Source organism: Mastigoproctus giganteus, chromosome 2 (assembly GCF_048544385.1).
Source record: "Mastigoproctus giganteus isolate SK-2022 chromosome 2, ASM4854438v1, whole genome shotgun sequence".
NCBI lineage: Eukaryota > Metazoa > Arthropoda > Arachnida > Uropygi > Thelyphonidae > Mastigoproctus > Mastigoproctus giganteus.
In genome coordinates this window covers 267,266,201-267,284,685 of record NC_143576.1, presented here as the reverse complement: position 1 = coordinate 267,284,685, position 18,485 = coordinate 267,266,201, and the positions used below count along the sequence as shown (strand labels likewise).

Genomic DNA, 18,485 nt, shown 5'->3' with positions numbered 1-18,485 from the left:
AGGGTTAAAGGGAAGGGTTTTTGCTTTCATAAAGGTGACTACGGTGGTCTGAGACAGTATTTAAATTCTATACGATGGGATCAACTAATGATGTTACCAACAGCGAATTCAAAATGGGAAGCATTCAAAGAATTAATCTTGGAAGCTACTAGGCTTTACATACTAACTAAGAAATAATGTTCAAGGTTTAGGCCTAAATGGATGTCAGATGAACTAATGAGACAGGCTGAGAAGAAAAATGCATGGGATAAATGCATGGGAATGGGTGACATGGAAGCTTATGCGAGATATAAGCTGGTCTGTAACCAAGTCACAAAGGAGATTAGGTAGGCAAAGGCAGATTATGAGAAATCTTTGGCAAAGGATGCAAAGAAAAACAGCAAAGATTTCTTTACCTATGTAATCTCTATAAGAAAAGGGATGAATCAGATTGGTCCACTGGATATTGATGATTTAGCTGTTGATGATCTTGCTCAGGTGACTAACAAACTAAATGAGTATTTTGCATCTACATTCACACATGAGGAGTTATTTAGGGAGGGGAATGCCAGAGGTGAATTGAACTATGGCAGTGAGATAGATGATTTTGTAATAACTGAGAGGAAACGGAGGAGAAATTGTTGAAGATAAACATAAAAAAGCACCCGGGTTGGATGGGATCTATCTAGTTATATTAAAGGAGGTGGCAAAGGAAGTAAGCAAACCCTTAGCCATAATTATGAGAGCTTTTTTGGACTCGGGGGGGGGGGGGGGTACCCATGAACTGGATATGTGCAAATGTGACCCTAAATTCACCAAGGAGGATCAAAGGGCAACACAAGTAATTATAGACCTGTTAGTTTAACTTCTATTCCAGGAAAATTAATGGAGGCACTGGAAAAAGAAGTACTGCAGGATCATCTAGACAAGACTTCAGTTATAGCTCGAACACAGCATGGTTTTGTTAAGGGAAAGTCTTTCCTGACCAATTTGATTGGATACTATAATGTGGTCACAAAGGAACTGGATGCAGGTAATAACTTTGTTATCATATATTTGGATCTTAGAAAGGCTTTTGATATGGTTGCACAAGGAAGTCTGCTGAACAAATTGGAGCAATGTGGCATTGCAGGCAAATTGCTGTTAAGGATAAAGGGATGGTTGAGTGGAAGAAGACAGAGAGTTTTAATCAATGGTCACTGCTCATTGTGGAATAATGTTATTAGTGGAGTCCTTCAGGATTCAGTGTTGGGTCCATTGTTGTTTTCTGTATTTATAAATGATATTGATGATGGTATATCAAGCTTAATGTCCAAGTTTGCAGACGATACTAAGGTTGGCAGGGTTATTAAGGACACTAATGACTGTACGCTGCTGCAACAGGATCTAGAAAAGTTGAGCAGATGGGCTCAGAAGTGGCAAATGAAGTTTAACATTGAGAAATGTAAAGTACTACGTATGGGAAGCAGTAATCCCAGAGTAACGTATCAGCTCTGTGGTACTACACTGACAGTAATAGAGAACGAAAAGGACCTGGGGGTAATTGTGCAGGCAGATATGAAGTTTTCTGAGCAGTGCAGACAGTCTGCAAGAGTAGCTCATGGTGTCTTGTCAAGAAAGCAAGCTTATGGCTGATGCTGCATAAGCTTGCTTTCTTGCATCAAATGCCTCTACTAATGCTAAAATGCTAATGCTAATGATATACTAGAATTTTTCTAGCAGGGATAAGGAGGTGATTATCCCCTTTTATAAGGCAATGGTCGGGCCACACCTTGAGTACTGTATACAGGTCTGGAGTCCTCATAAGAAGGATGTACAGCTGTTGGAATGAGTACAGAGAAGGGCAACAAGATTAGTGAATGGAACGAAGGGTTGCTCTTACGAAGGAAGGCTGAAGTTTTGAAAATTAGTGTCTGGAGACTAAGCACCTGCGAGATGATCTGATTGAGGTGTATAAAGCCTTGAATGGTTTGAGCATGCTCACTGCTAATGGGATTCTTCCTCTTGCTCAGAAGAATCACCTGAGAGAGCATAAATTCAAATTGAGGAGAGATAGACGTAGGATAGATGTGTGGAAGTTTGCCTTTAGCCAGCAGGTAGTTGGTTGGTGGAACAGACTTGATAGCCTACATAAATTTAAGCCCGGGCTGGACATGGTATTTGGAACCAACAGAGAGGTGAAATGGGAGAGTTTTTTTTTTTGGCTGATGCTGCTTGCTTTCTTGCATCGTGTGCCTCTGCTAATGCTAATTCATCAGGGGGACTTCTCCTGACCATGTATCAGGCACTGTTTCCAAAATTGTCTGTAGTATTAGAAAAAGGGGGCAGGCAAGTACGCGGCCTTTTTGTAGTACTAGTAGACAAGGTAGTTGCTACGCAGTGTAAAAATAAAGTTAGTAATGTAAATTAAAATAAATACAAATTTACACAAGTGTAATGTGAAATATAATACAAATGTGAAGTGCAGAATGGGTGAAAGGTTATTAAATTAACGTGATTGTAAATTAAAATTCAGATACAAAGCAGAGAAATTTGAATGAAAAAGTGTGGACAAGCAAATGGTATAGGGAATGATAAAATTCTTGTGGAGGGGAAGGGAAGAAAAAGATGGTCAATTGAAGCCGAAAATAGCGATAGGATTGAGGATAGACAGAGCGTTTGTATCATCCTCGTATTACAAATCTGCTTGTCCACACTTTTTTGTTCAAATTTCTCTGCTTTATGTCTGAATTCTAATTTTCAACCACATTAATTTAATAACCTTTCATCCTTTCCGGACTTGACATTTGTATTATATTTCACATTACAGTTTTGTAAATTTGTATTTATTTTAATTTTACATTATTAACTTTATTTTTACACTGCATAGGGGGACTACCTTGTCTACTAGTATTACGATAAAGACCACATATTTGCTTTCCCCTTTTTCTAATACTACAGACAAGTTTGGGAATGCAGTGCCTGATACATGGTCAAGAGTTATTTCCCCTGATGAATTTCCTGACTATGTATCATATTTTCATTTACTATATTCAGATTTTGCATATTTGCAAATTGACCCTGATTTGACCTCTTGCTAAAATTACTCTCCCATATCTGAATATAGTGTTATTTACTTATTTATTTCTTTGTTTTTTTTTGCTTCCTCAGATTCAGTTCATTTTTGTACTAGGTTTTTCAAATTCTTTCACCTGTTTAACCACTACTTCACTTCCACTTTTGATTATTTCTTAATCTTCTCTTAGTTTCATTTTTACAGACACTTTATCTATTTTACAAGCTAAACATTATATATATATATATAATATTTTAAAAAATTGTTATATGATAGTTATTAGTTATAATATAATTATAAACAAAATTACAATTCATAATACAAATTATGTATACTTATATAATAATTTTATTCTTTATATAGTGGTGCTAAATAAACATCAATTATAGATCACCACAAAATTAAAAAGATACTGTACAATGGAAGGTATTTAAACATTCAGTTTATGTAACTTTTCACTGAGAAAAGATCTCTTTGATATTAGGTGGAATATTGGAGTGAAGTACGCTCATTGCTCATTTCTTCCTCAATCATTTGTAGTCTTTCCCCTTGTTAGTTTTCATCGTGGTAAGCACAGAAAATTCTAACTCACATAGGTTAAGATAAGGATGTACCTTTTTATAATGAAATAAATATATATATTGAAAAAAAAAGTTTAAATAACTTAAACCCAAATTACATGGCACCCCTGGAATGTTGTTGCAGCACCCCGATTGAAAATCACTGCATTAACCCATCATGGCGGACACACCCGAAGTGAATAAAAGCATTAAACTTCAATTGTCATTGTTCAGAACATTTGGGTAACTGATGTCATTTTGAAGCAAAATAGCACAGTTCTAAACATTAACTTTCCACCCTTCCTACCTTTGAATCATCAGCATCTTTGAAAACTGCCCCTGCACTCCCTTGTCACTGTCATTAAGGAAGATCAGAAACAGGAGTGGTCTTAATCTCGTACTGATATCTGAGGGACTTCATTTGCTACACTAGTCCACACTGAGCAACATCCATTTATGACTACTCTCTGTCTGCTTTCCTCGTTTGCAACACAAATAAATGACCTAGTATACAACATTTCTTGCGGTGATTGTGACTTGTCTTATCAGGATTCTATGTGGTTTCCTCTGAATTTTCGTATTAATCAACACGCAACCTCAGTTCATGCTTCTCATTCAGCAGCATCAAAATTAGCCTTTCATGCTATTAATGAGAAACATACTTTTTATTTAACAAGGCCAAATTAATTGCAGAAACTGTCAAAATTAAATTACATGAGAATTCTGTTAAAGCTCGCCGGCTATATCTAGGAAGGAAAATCGTTTTGCAATTTTCTTTGTTAAATTAATTTTGTACTTAATTTTTTAATTGTGTTCATTTGATTGTGTTCATTTGATTTTTAATTGTGTTCATTTGATTTTTAATTGTGTTCATTTGATTTTTAATTATCGTTAATTATTTCTTACTTTAATGTAAGATTTTTGATTTTTTTATTGTTTTCATTTTAATTTCTGGAGAATATCATATGGAAGTGTTCTACGTATCATATTGAGTTAAACTTCTCTTATTCTTTTACAAATACTGATATCAACATAGAATGTATTGAGCATTATAGCTCTGATTCATACTATTAAATATATAATATTTCAAAAATATATATAAAAAAAGCTGTCAGTGTTTTTTTATATATATATATATATATACACACACACACACACACACACACACACTCTTATAGTACTCATATAAATCAGGTTCTTTAATAGTCTGTAACTATCTCCATTCTTTTTTATCTTTTGCTCAATTAAACCTTTAACACTCTTGTTCATCCACTTGGGCACCTTTATTTCTAGGATTTTTCCATTGGAACAAATGCATATCTAGCTTCCAGGATATAGCTTCCTTTGAAAACGTACCATAATGAACTAAGATCAAACCGAATAGTTTTTTTACTAATTAATAGAGCTCAGTGCACTATAGGCTCCCTTTCTTGGAATTGAAGACCTTGGCTTTTTCTTTGAGCACTACCCATTTTATGACATTGTAGTCACTACTTGCTATTGATTGCTATACTTTCAAATTTTGAATGTAGTTTGAATCCCTTTGAAGTGAGAACCACTTCAAAGATATTAGAGTCTCTTATACTTCCTTTGACATATTGGAATAAATAACAATTACTCCAGATAGCTCAAAAATCTGGTTCTCCGTGGTATATTGCAGTCCACAATTTAGAGCATGATTAATCAAGCATGATTAATTGCAGTCCACAATTAATCATGCTTGAACATCCCTTCATGTTGCCTAAAATTGTTTTTGTAATACTCCTCAGAATCGTTTGGTCTGTAACATATTGTTGTTTTCCCTTTACTGCAAACTATCTTCCCTTTACTGCACAAGATAGTTTGCAGTAAAGGGAAGACAGCAGTCCATGCAGAGATAGGTTTTCTTCACCCCCTTTCTCTGGATGTCATTATGTCTCCACTAGTCCTATCATATCAGCATTAGTTGGCCTAATCAAAAGCCCAAATTCATTTACTTTATTTACAGTACTCCTGGCCTAGCTGTATAGTCAATTGAATATTAAATTTTTGTATTTTCTAGCTTAGAGCCCTGACGCATCCCTTATGGCTACTTGAAAACATTTCACCTAAAAATTTTAGCAGAGTGTTTTTTTTTTTTTTTCAGCTTTGCAGTAAAGGGAAGACAGCAGTCCATGCAGAGATAGGTTTTCTTCACCCCCTTTCTCTGGATGTCATTATGTCTCCACTAGTCCTATCATATCAGCATTAGTTGGCCTAATCAAAAGCCCAAATTCATTTACTTTATTTACAGTACTCCTGGCCTAGCTGTATAGTCAATTGAATATTAAATTTTTGTATTTTCTAGCTTAGAGCCCTGACGCATCCCTTATGGCTACTTGAAAACATTTCACCTAAAAATTTTAGCAGAGTGTTTTTTTTTTTTTTTTTTTTCAGCTTTATTTATTTATTTGTATTTTTTTTGTATCTACTTTTATTTATTAAAATATTCTGCCAACTGCCATTAAAATACTCCGCCATCTGCTTGGTTGTTGGAAAAATGCAGTGCATGCTTTCTCTCCCCCCCCATTGATCACATAAAGTTTACCATGAGCCCGCTACTCTTAACTAATTTGTGCAATAATTATTCCTATAGACTGGATATACTAAAAAGGATAAATGCACAAGGTGTAATAGGCTACGGATTGGTAATTCACTATAAGAATTACCAATATCAATGATACATCACCATATTTCTCCATAGTAGTAAAAGAAAATACAGAAGTAGTGTAAATGGCATTGATTTAATTGTATTTCATATTGTGACTACCTTCACAATGAGTAACCATATATTGCATTAGATTTTTTTCTACTACCACAGAAAAATATGATGATGTATCACTGATATTCTTATAACGAATTATCAGTCCATGGATTATTACACCTTGTGCATTTATCCTTTTTAGTATTATTACTGTGTGCACCAGCTGGCATCTCTCTTATTGTGCAGTTTTACTTCACAACTGGATTGGCATGATTGCAGTACCTACAGGCCCACTGGTGATAGGCCAACAAGCCTTGAAACGGTGCCATCTGGGTGGTGGTATTACCCGAGAATAATAGTAATAGTAATCGTGGCATGTGATGCAAGAAAGCAAGCATAGGAGCTTATGTAGCATCAGCCAAAAAAAAAATTCACACAATCATTCTCTCTAAATGTTTGTCCAGTTCCTCCTTAAATTTATTTAACCTATCAACTTCCACAATGACAGATGGAAGTTTGTAATAGTAGTAGTAGTGGCATGTGATGCAAGAAAGCAAGTGTATCAGCTTATGCAGCATCAGCCAAAAAAAAAAAAAAAAAATCACACCATTGCCTCCAAATGCCTGTCCAGTTCCTCCTTAAATTTATTCAACCTATCAACTTCCACAACGACAGATGGAAGTTTGTTCCAGCAATTAACCACCCGCTGGCTAAAGGCAAATTTCCGCACATCTATTCTACATCTGTCTTTTCTTAATTTGAATTTATACCCCCTTAAGTTCGTAATCTGAACAAGTGGAAGGATCCCATCAGAATTCAGCGTGCTCAACCCATTCAAGGCCTTATATACCTCAATCAGATCACCGCGCAGGTGCCTAGTCTCCAGCCACTGCAATTTGCAGAACTTAAGCCTCTCTTGGTAAGAGGATCCCTTCATTCCCCTCACCAATCTTGTTGCCCTTCTCTGTACACGCTCAAGTAAATCTACATCCTTCCTAAAATGAGGCCTCAAGACCTGTACGCAGTACTCAAGGCGTGGCCTGACCATTGCCTTATACAGAGGGATAATCACCTCCTTTTCCCTGCTAGCAAAATTCCTATATATCATTGACAAAACCCCATGACCTGCCCTGGCAGCCTGTCTGCATTGCTCAGAAAACTTCATATCTGACGGCACGATTACTCCCAGGTCTTTGTTCCAGCAATTAACCACCCACTGGCTAAAGGTAAATTTCCGCACATCTGTTCTACAGCTGTCTTTCCTCAATTTGAATTTATGTCCCCTTAGGTTCGTTATCCGAACAAGAGGAAGAATCCCATCAGAATTCAGTGTGCTTAACCCATTCAAGGCCTTATACACCTCAATCAGATCACCTCGCAGGTGCCTAGTCACCAGCAGCTGCAATTTGCAGAATTTAAGCATCTCTTGGTAAGAGGATCCCTTCATTCCCCTCACCAATCTTGTTACCCTTCTCTGTACACGCTCAAGCAAATCTACATCCTTCCTAAAATGAGGCCTCCAGACCTGTATGCAATACTCAAGCATGGCCTGACCATTGCCTTATAGAGAGGGGCAATCACCTCCTTTTCCCTGCTTGCAAAATTCCTGTATATCATTGATAAAACCCCATGACCTGCTCTGGCAGCCTGTCTGCATTGCTCAGAAAACTTCATATCTGACTGCACAATTACTCCCAGGTATTTTTCATTTTCTACCACCTTAATCACAGTTGGTACGTTCCTCTGGGGGGTCACTTCTACCCTAGGTAGTACTTTGCATTTGTCAATGTTAAACTTCAGTTGCCACTTCTCAGCCCATCTTCCCAAATTTTCTAGATCCTGCAGTAGCACATTGCCATTACTGTCATTAACAACCCTGCCAACTTTTGTATCATCTGCAAACTTTGACATTAAGCCTGATATACCTTCATCAATATCATTGATAAATATACAAAACAACAGTGGACCCAGCCAAACCATGTAGGACTCCACTAATAACATTAGTCCACGAAGAGCAGCACCCATTGATTACCACCCTCTGTCTTCTTCCACTCAACCATCCTTTTATCTTGTAGCAACTTACCCTTAATACCATTCTGCTCCAATTTGTAAAGTAGTGGTCCATGCATGCAACAGTGTCAAAAGCTTTCCTGAAATCCAAGTATATGATATCAAAATTATTTTTTCCATCCAATTCCTTTGTAACCACATCATAATATACAATCAAATTTGTCAGACAAGACTTTCCCTTAATAAATGCATTCTATGTCTGAATTATTGCTGCAGTCTTGTTTAGATGGTCCCGCAATGCATCTTTAACCAGTGACTCCATTATTTTACCCGCAACAGAAGTTAAACTAACTAGTCTGTAATTACTCGTGTCACCCTTCGATCCCTCTTTGTTAATTGGGGCTACATTTACACATCTCCAGTCTGTGGGGACCTCCCCTGAGTCCAGCGATACTCTCATAATTATGGCTAAGGGTTTGCTTACTTCCTTTGCCGCCTCCTTTAATATAACTGGATAGATCCCATCCACCCCAGGTGCCTTTCTTATGTTTAACTTCAACAATTTCTCCTCCACTTTGCTCTCCGTTATCACAGAATCATTAAGCATCCTGCTACAATTTGATAACCTTCTGGCATTTTCAATCCTTAAGAACTTCTCATGTGTGAATGTAGATGCAAAATACTCATTTTGTTTGTGTGCTATCTGAGCAGGAGCGGTGCCACCGTAGCTAGATGGATAGGAGCAGCAGTGCGTAGCACACGCTTCTTGATTAGACCAGGGTTCGAGCCCATGACCACAAAACATGGAGGATGTGGAAAGATCAGGGAATGACCACCGTATATCACCGGAGCAATATAGCCTTAGTTGGTAATGCTCCTAAAAAAAAACAAAAAAACAAAAACCAAATCTGAGCAGAATCATCAACAGTCAAACCATCGATATCAAGTGGACCAATCTGATTCATTCCCTTCCTTTTAGAGTTTATATAAGTAAAGAAATTCTTGCTGTTTTTCTTAGCATCTTTTGCCAAGGATTTTTCGTAATCTGCCTTCGCCAGCCTAACCTCCTTTGTGACTTGATTACAGACTAGCTTATATCTGCCCTAGGCTTCTGTGTCATCTGATAATTTACATGCATCCCATACATTTTGCTTCTCTGCCACGAGTCTCATTAGTTCATTTGACAACAATTTAGGCGTAAACCTTGAACAGTATTTCTTAATGGGTATGAATTGTTTAATAGCTTCCCACTTAGAATTTGCTGTTGGAACTCCATGACCTGCTCTGACAACCTGTCTGCACTGTTCAGAGAACTTAATATGTGACTGCACAATTACCCCTCCCCAAGTCTTTTTCATTCTCCATCTCCCTGAGTGTAGTACCACACAGTTGGTACATTTCTCTTGGGTTACTGCTACCTATATGCAGTACTCTGCATTTGTCAATGTTAAACTTCAGTTGCCAGCTCTCAGCCCGTCTGCTCAACTTTTCTAGATCCTGTTGCAGTAGCATACCTTCCTTACTGTCATTAACAGCACTACCCACCTTTGTGTTGTCTGAAAACTTGGGCATTAAGCCTGATATACCTTCATCGAAATCATTGATAAATACAGAAAACAACAATGGGCCCAACACGAACTCCTGGGGGACTGCACTAATAATATTAGTCTACAAGAAGATGGAGTTTCAAATGTTTCAGTGATGAGTTCCTTTTCCCCCTTACTCTAATGGTCTCAATCGACTTCAGAGATAATTAGAAGACATTCCTATTTGAGTTAGAGAACAAAAATCTGCGGATATGCTACTGAGCAAGTTTTAAGATATAAAACTTAACATATGAATATTTAAAGCTTATTTAAACTTGTGAAATTAGTTTCTTAGTAGGAAAATGATAAAAGTATTACAACCTTGCTCTAATCAATCCTAATATTCATATTAAAAAGTGGTTGTGTTTCTGAATTATATTTTCAATTCTGTCTTTGGACCTAATTTTGGAATTTTACAAAGATTATATAGTAGTAGGAAAAGAATTAATTACAAGATTATATTTTATTAAACTGTCTTAAAATATAACCTTTGAATTAATTCTCTTTGAGCCATGTAATCTCTGTGAAACCCAAAACTTGGTACAAAGATGGAATGCAATATGGACTATTCATAAACATAGTCCCTTTTTAATCTTGGATATGAAGACAAGGTTATAATAATATTATTATTTTCCTACTGACAAACTGATTAAAATATTATTCATATGGTAAAGTGTGATTTTTTTTAAAACTTACTTACAAAACACTTTCTTACTGACCATATTATAAGTAATAAATGAAAATTTTAAAATAATTTCAAATGTCAGATAATATAGCAGTGTTAGAATTCATAAAAATGTATTTTTTTTGTGATAATATTAATTTTAATGTTTAATTTTAGGATGATACATTACTGGAATGCTCCAAGTTTACCCGCTTTTGTAGAGCTAAAAATATTTTGTTTAATTTTGAAAATTTGTTGGATATTCCTGAACCAATGAGGTGAGTATTTCTTAATTATGAATACATACCTAAACGCTTCGATATTTATTTGGTTTAGATAGTTAAGACGAAAACTTATAATTATTTTGTCTTATTTATCACATTGAATCTTGATTCAAATTTTCATTGTACAAGTTAATGAAAAAATATTTTTGTTGTGGTGTGTATAGTATGGATAATTTAGCATTAGTAGAGGCATATGATGCAAGTTAGCTGTAATTGGAAATTTTGTAAATTAAAAGCTTAAGGTTTATTTCCCATTTTCCAATATAACTTCGTTTAAGTTATCTCTACAGCCACTTGCTGACTTACGTAAGGGTTGCATTCCGCAGAATTCTCTGTAAGTCGAATTTTATGTAAGTCGGAATTTCCCTAAATGCTTATGCAGCACTTGCAGCTATGCATGCTGAATTTGATTGAAGCAAAAAAGAAATGTTCAACGAACATGTAAATAGAATTGTTTATTCAATTTTTTTTATCTCATGTGCAGGAAAAATTACAAAAGTATACAAAATTTCAAAATTATAAAATTACAAAAAAGAGAGAGGAGACAGGCATAATGTCAGCAAGTTTTACCCTCGAGTATCGTTTGCCAGAATTAACTCTCCAGCTAATAAGCACACCACTGTGGAAGTTGAGGGCTGTGGAGATTTAGAAGCGGTTTTTTCCAGCACATCACAAAATTTCTCTGCAGCTGCAGAATCAGCACTGGCAACTTAACCTCATACTTTAATGTTTTGGAAACCAGCACGATGCTTGAACCTATTAAATCACCTGTTGCTTGCCACGAACTTTGCTTGGGATTTGCCGTACTTATCCTAAATATATCTTCATAAATACTTCTTGCTTTTGCTTGAATGACATCGGACTCGGGCACTTGCTTCTTAATCTGATTTTCCATCCATATTATTAATAGCTTTTCCATCTTCGATATAGCACCTGAATGCTGTTTTGTGATCACTGTTGACCCTAAATGCATTGCTCCTTTAACATGTTCTTTTAATATGTTGTCCTTTGAGACAGCATTCACCGTTGAAGCAGCGAGACCTAATTCTGTGCAATAGATGACAAACTTTGTCCTGCTTCGTACTTAATTAATCATCTTCATTTCTAAACCAATTTTTTTTCGTATCCTAGCACTGCCAGCACTTGCACTTTCTGTTGGGCCCTTTCCTTTCACCATTGTAATAAGTAAATAGGAATAAAGAGAAGATTCTAAAAATTTATTTATGTTTTTTATATGATTGAAGATTTCAGTGAAGGAGAACTCATTTCACCATAATACCATAACTAAAACCCACAGAATTCCAGTTATTGGTATTATCACAAATACAATAAGATCTAGTTTACTACCCATTTATAATATATTACACTAACAGAAAAGCCCAATAAACCGGAAAGTGCAAATTGTTTTTATTGTTTTATGGCAGTGACCTCCAAAAATGCGTTTTAGAAAAATATCACACAGGCGTTCAAAATTGATTCATATAATGGAACATATGATAAAGATGAAAGTGTAGTGAATTTCCATTATAAAAATTACCTTTTAGAGAGATAAATAGCTTAGTTATATAGTGAAAATTTAAACTTCCGAGGTCTTGGAATGAATTACTAAAAAAACAGTGTGTTATTGGGTTCACATTACGATATTTTCACAATACCTCCATTTATTCCTATGGGATGGAAAATACTTTTCCATGATTTTAAGTGTGCACTTGCCGGCAAAAACTTACGTAAAGTCGAATTTCCATAAGATGAATATTACGTAAGCTGGGGAGTGCCTGTAATTGAAAATTTTGAAATTAAAAGCTTAAAGGTTTATTTCCCATTTTCTGATAGAACTTCATTAAAAATAGCAGTCAAAAATAGCAATGCAGTGGGAAATTATGCAAGTAAAAGTTTGTTTTTAACTGATTGGAAGGCCTTAAATCTGGCATGCTACATTCACAGATTGCCTTAATGTTTTGCCATGAATAAAACAGTGGCAAAACTACCGTACTGCCAGGTCCAACTGTGGATGATAGTCATCATTTTTAACATTTTTTGCAACAAATAATGTAAAAGTAATTTCACAGAACATGGTTATTAGTAGGGAAAATGATGAAAGGAAGTAAGCATTATGCAAAATGAGACAAAATAATGATAATAATCTGTCCATCCCTTCTAGCAATTTATTTATCCTGTCTTAAATTTATTGAAACTGCTCACTTGTACAACACCAAATGGAAGTTCATTTCAGCAATCAATTACTCGCTGCCTAAAAGCAAATTTTTTGGGCACATCTATTCTGCAAGTAACATTTTCAGTTTCAATTTATATCCTAACAGGAATTTGGCAGGACCTTGGTTCAGAAAAGAGTGGTGAGAAAACTCTTTTGCCCAGAAACTTAAAAGAAGATCTTTGGATTGTAAGATGGCATGACACTAACCTTCCCTACAAGCTACATTCAAAAGTGCAAATTTAGCTGTCAAGGTTGGTACGAGTCAAAGCAGATTGGTAGATTTTCAGTGAGAACAGCAACTTGGTTGTTAGTAGTTATATCTTTGAGTAAATTCCACATCAGTACATCATACAAAGGATTTAGAGCTGCTGGAATAGGTACAGAGAAGGGCAAGAAGATTGGTAGTAGTAGCAGTAGTGGCATCTGATGCAAGAAAGCAAGTGAGCTTATGCAGCATCAGCCAAAAAAAAAAATTTCACACAATCATTCCCTCTAAATGTTTGTCCAGTTCCTCCTTAAATTTTTTTAACCTATCAACTTCCACAACGACAGATGGAAGTTTGTTCCAGCAATTAACCACCTGCTGGCTAAAGGTAAATTTCTGCACATCTATTCTACATCTGTCTTTTCTTAATTTTAATTTATGCCCCCTTAGGTTTGTAATCTGAAAAAGTGGAAGAATCCCATCAGAATTCAGCGTGCTCAACCAATTCAAGGCCTTATTACACCTCAATCAGATCACCGTGCAAGTGCCTGGTCACCAGCCGCTGCAATTTGCAGAACTTAAGCCTCTCTTGGTAAGAGGATCACTTCATTCCCCTCACCAATCTTGTTGCTCTTCTCTGTACACGCTCAAACAAATCTACGTCCTTCCTAAAATGAGGCCTCCAGACCTGTACGTAGTACTCAAGGCGTGGCCTGATCATTGCCTTATACAGAGGGACAATCACCTCCTTTTCCCTGCTTGAAAAATTCCTATATATCATTGACAAAACCCCATGACCTGCCCTGGCAGCCTTTCTGCATTGCTCAGAAAACTTTATATCTGACTGCACAATTACTCCCAGGTCTTTTTCATTTTCTACCACCTTAAGTGTAGTACCACACAGTTGGTACGTTTCTCTGGGGTTACTTCTACCCATTTTTTTTTTTTGGTAGTTGTTGGCAAATCGGCTTCTGTGGCCATAATGCACCTCCCAAGGTTTTTGCAGTACTTTAATCCAAGCCCGATGCGGGATTCGAACCCACGGGTTTCCAGGGTTTCCAGGCAGGCACTTTACCCACCTGGCTAGCCTGGTCGGCACTTCTACCCATATGCAGTACTTTGCATTTGTCAAAGTTAAACTTCAGTTACCACTTCTCAGCCCATCTGCCCAAATTTTCTAGATCCTGTTGCAGTAGCACACTGCCATTACTGTCATTAACAACCCTGCCAACCTTTGTATCATCTGCAAACTTTGACACTAAGCCTGATATACCTTCATCAATATCATTGATAAATATGACACAAAACAACAGTGGACCCAACACCGAACCCTGTGGGACTCCACTAATAACATTAGTCCACGAAGAGCAGCACCCAATGATCACCACCCTCTGTCTTCTCCCACTCAACCATCCTTTTATCCATTGTAGCAACTTACCCTTAATACCATTGTAGCAACTTACACTTAACACCATTGTACTCCTATTTGTACATTAGTTCTCCATGCGCAACAGTGTCAAAAGCTTTTCTGAAATCCAAGTAAATGATATCAAAATTATTTTTTACATCCAGTTCCTTTGTAACCACATCATAATAAACAATCAGATTTGTCAGACAAGAATTTCCCTTAACAAACCCATGCTGTGTCTGAATTAATGCTGCAGTCTTGTCTAGATGATCCTGCAATGCATCTTTAACCAGTGACTCCATTATTTTACTCAGAATAGATTAAACTAACTGGTCTGTAATTACTCGTGTCAGCTTTCGACCCCCCTCCTTGTGAATTGGGGATACAAATGCACATCTCCAGTCTGCAGGGGACCTACCCTGATTCGAAGGATGCTCTCATAATTATGGCTAATGGTTTGCTTACTTCCTTTGCCGCCTCCTTTAATATAACTGGATAGATCCCATCCACCATATTTAACTTTTGTGAGGGTAACAAAGGGAGTGCTCTTATCATGGGTGCCTCCGTAGCCAGGTGGGCAGGAGCAGCAGTGCGTGGCACACGTTTCTTGATTAGACCGGGGTTCGAGCCCGTGGGCCAAATATGGAGGATGCGGAAAGATCAGGGAATGATCATGGCATATCCCCAGAGCAATATGGCCTTAGTTGCTAATGCTCCTAAAAATGGTGTGATTTTTTTTTTTTTTTTGGGCTGATGCTGCATAAGCTCATACACTTGCTTTCTTGCATCACATGCCACTACTACTACAACAACAACAACAACAGCTCTTATCATGAAAGGCTTCATGGTAAGATTCTAGGCACCTGCAAAGTGATCTGATTGAAGTGTTTAATGCTTTCATTGGATTGAGTGAGCCTCAATTCTGATAGAATTCTTCCTCTTGCTCAGACTATGCACCTGAGGTGGCATAAATTTAAATTGAGGAAGAATGATTGCAGAATAGATGTGCAGAAGTTTGCCTTTAGCCATCTGAGGGTTGATTGCTGGAACAGACTTCCATCTGTTGTTGCGGAAGTGGATAGCGTAAATAAATTCAAAGAAGAACTAGACAAATGGAGGGAATGGATAGTGAAATGGGAAGTGTTTTTTAATTTTTTGATGTGAAAACATCTATAGCATCACTAAAATGGAATGTAATTAAAATGCGAGATGAAAAAAGAGATTGTTGACAAATATTTGTATTGTTGCAATCATACTATTCAACAAATGGCTACAATCATACTTCCCAAGTTTAGGCTATTGGCTTGGATTTTTCAAATCTCATCCACAAGCCAAGGATGTTTTCATGTAAAACATCTTTCATGCATAGGGCACAAACAAGTTTTTTTTTTGGCTGATGCTGTAATGAGATTGTATAAGGCCTCGAATGGTTTCAGCAAGCTCAATGCTGATGGGATTCTTCCTCTCGCTCAGATAACTCACCTGAGGGGGCATAAATTTAAATTGAGGAAAGAGAGTTGTGTGTTAATTTGCCTTTAACCAGTGGGTGGTTGGTTTCTGGAAAAAACTTCCATCAGTCATTGTGGAAGTTGATATCTTAAATAAATTCAAGGAAGAAATGGACAAATGTCTGGAGAGAATGGATGGGTGAAATGGGAAGTTTTTTTGGCTGATGCTGTATAAGCTTGCTTTCTTGCACCATCTGCCTCTACTAATGCTAATAAGCTTGATTGCGTGCTTGTATTATTTGCCAATACTAATACATTATGATCACTGCCATCTAGTGGTTCTTTTATGTGGAGATTCTTAATTCATGATGAATCACTGCTGATAATCAGATCAAGAGGGATGGTTGAGTGGGAGAAGACAGAGAGTGGTAATCAATGGACACTGCTCTTTGTGGACTAATGTTATTAGTGGAGTCCCTCAGGATTCAGTGTTGGGTCCATTGTTGTTTTCTGTATTTATAAATGATATTTATGATGGTATATCAGGCTTAATGTCCAAGTTTGCAGATGATACGAAGGCTAGAAGAGTAGTTAAGGACACTAATGAGAGTACACTGCTGCAACAGGATCTAGAAAAGTTGAGCAGATGGGCTGAGAGGTGGCAAATGAAGTTTAACATTAACAAATGTAAAGTACTACATATGGGAAGCAGTAACCCCAGAGTAACAAATCAACTCTGTTGTACTACACTGACAGTGGTAGAGAATGAAAAGGACCTGGGGATAATTGTGCAGGCAGATATGAAGTTTTCTGAGCAGTGTAGACGGTCTGCAAGAGTAGCTCATGGTGTCTTGTCAATGATATACAGAAATATTTCTATTAGGGATAAGGAGGTGATTATCCCCTTGTACAAGGCAATGGTCAGGTCATACCGTGAGTATTGTATACAGGTCTGGAGGCCTCATTTTAAGAAGGATGTAGAGCTGTTGGAACAAGTACAGAGAAGGGCAACAAGATTAGTGAATGGAATGGATTAGTGAATACAAGGTTGATGACGTTGTAGAGCGAATATCATCTTTTAAGGGCACAAAAGGTGATATAGTTGTACACGTTGGCACTAATAATATTAAGAGTAGGAGACCGGCAGAATTACTTAACAAGTACAGGTCACTGTTGAACAAAAGCCGAGAATTAGGGTTGAATTTGAAAGTGTCTGCAATTCTGCCCAGACACGATAGGAGGGAGTATATGATGAGAGCCTTGTCGATCAATTCGGCCCTGGAAAGATTGTGCAAGGCTCAAGGGGTAGAATTTTTTTCAGTCTGGACTGTACTTGTTAACAGGAGAGATTGCTTCTACAGGGATGGGATACACTTAAATAGAAAGGGTGCAAGAATATTTGCTGATGCTATCGAGGCAGTGTTAGGTGGGTCGGAAAACTGCTAGCTTTGGGGGGAGACAAAGACCAATAGATTGACAGTAGCCACTGGCAGAGGTGAAAGAGATTCTTGCACTGCTTCTATTAGAATGAGCAGAAGCCTGAAAAACAAGATGCATGGTATTTCAGAGACTGCTGGTGGGAGCCATTGCGGTACAAGTAAACACATGGGTTGTGTTAGGGTAGCTAAGAATAGAAACAGGTGCAGGTATACTTGCGTGTACACCAATGCCAGGAGTTTAGTAAATAAATTTGATGAATTTGAGGTATTGCTCAAAACATCAAAGGCAGATATTGTTGGGATATCAGAGACGTGGTGTCACACAGATATAAGGGATGCAGAACTGCAATTTGGGGAGTACAACGTCTACAGAAAGGATAGACAGGATAGGAAGGGAGGAGGGGTTATGCTATTAGTTAAGAAATACATAAAATCCAAGGAAGTGAAGCCAGTCGACATTGCTGGACAGTGCAGTGTCGAGTCAGTTTGGTGTGCTATAGGCCTAATGACTGATGAGTATAATAAGAAACTTCACAGGGAAATAGAGTGGGCCAGTAAATCAGAGAGTCTTATAATGGGAGATTTTAATTTCCCAGATATTGACTGGAATTTGGGGGCTGGTTACTCACACACTAGCAGGGCTTTTGTGGATTTATTGGATGATTGTTTTCTACATCAGCATGTTCGGGAGGCAACTAGAGGGAGTAATACTCTTGATTTGATTATCAGCAGTGATTCTTCATGCATTAAGAATCTGCAGATAAATGAACCACTAGGTGGCAGTGATCACAGTGTGCTGAAGTGGGATTTACTCAAAGAGGTAACTACCATTAGGGGTAAAGGGAAGGGTTATTGCTTCCGTAAAGGCGACTACGATGGACTGAGACAGTATTTAAATTCTATACAGTGG

General features: G+C 37.2%; 1 protein-coding gene across 1 annotated transcript in view; it reads left to right on the top strand.

The window, feature by feature from the left end:
* Nucleotides 1–18,485, top strand: part of Eogt (EGF-domain O-GlcNAc transferase) — a 257,927-nt gene that overhangs the window by 41,061 nt on the left and 198,381 nt on the right. The window contains exon 5 of the mRNA XM_090390322.1: nt 10,754–10,854. Within this exon, the coding sequence (XP_090246448.1) occupies nt 10,754–10,854 (101 nt within the window). The remainder of the gene's footprint in view (nt 1–10,753; nt 10,855–18,485) is intronic.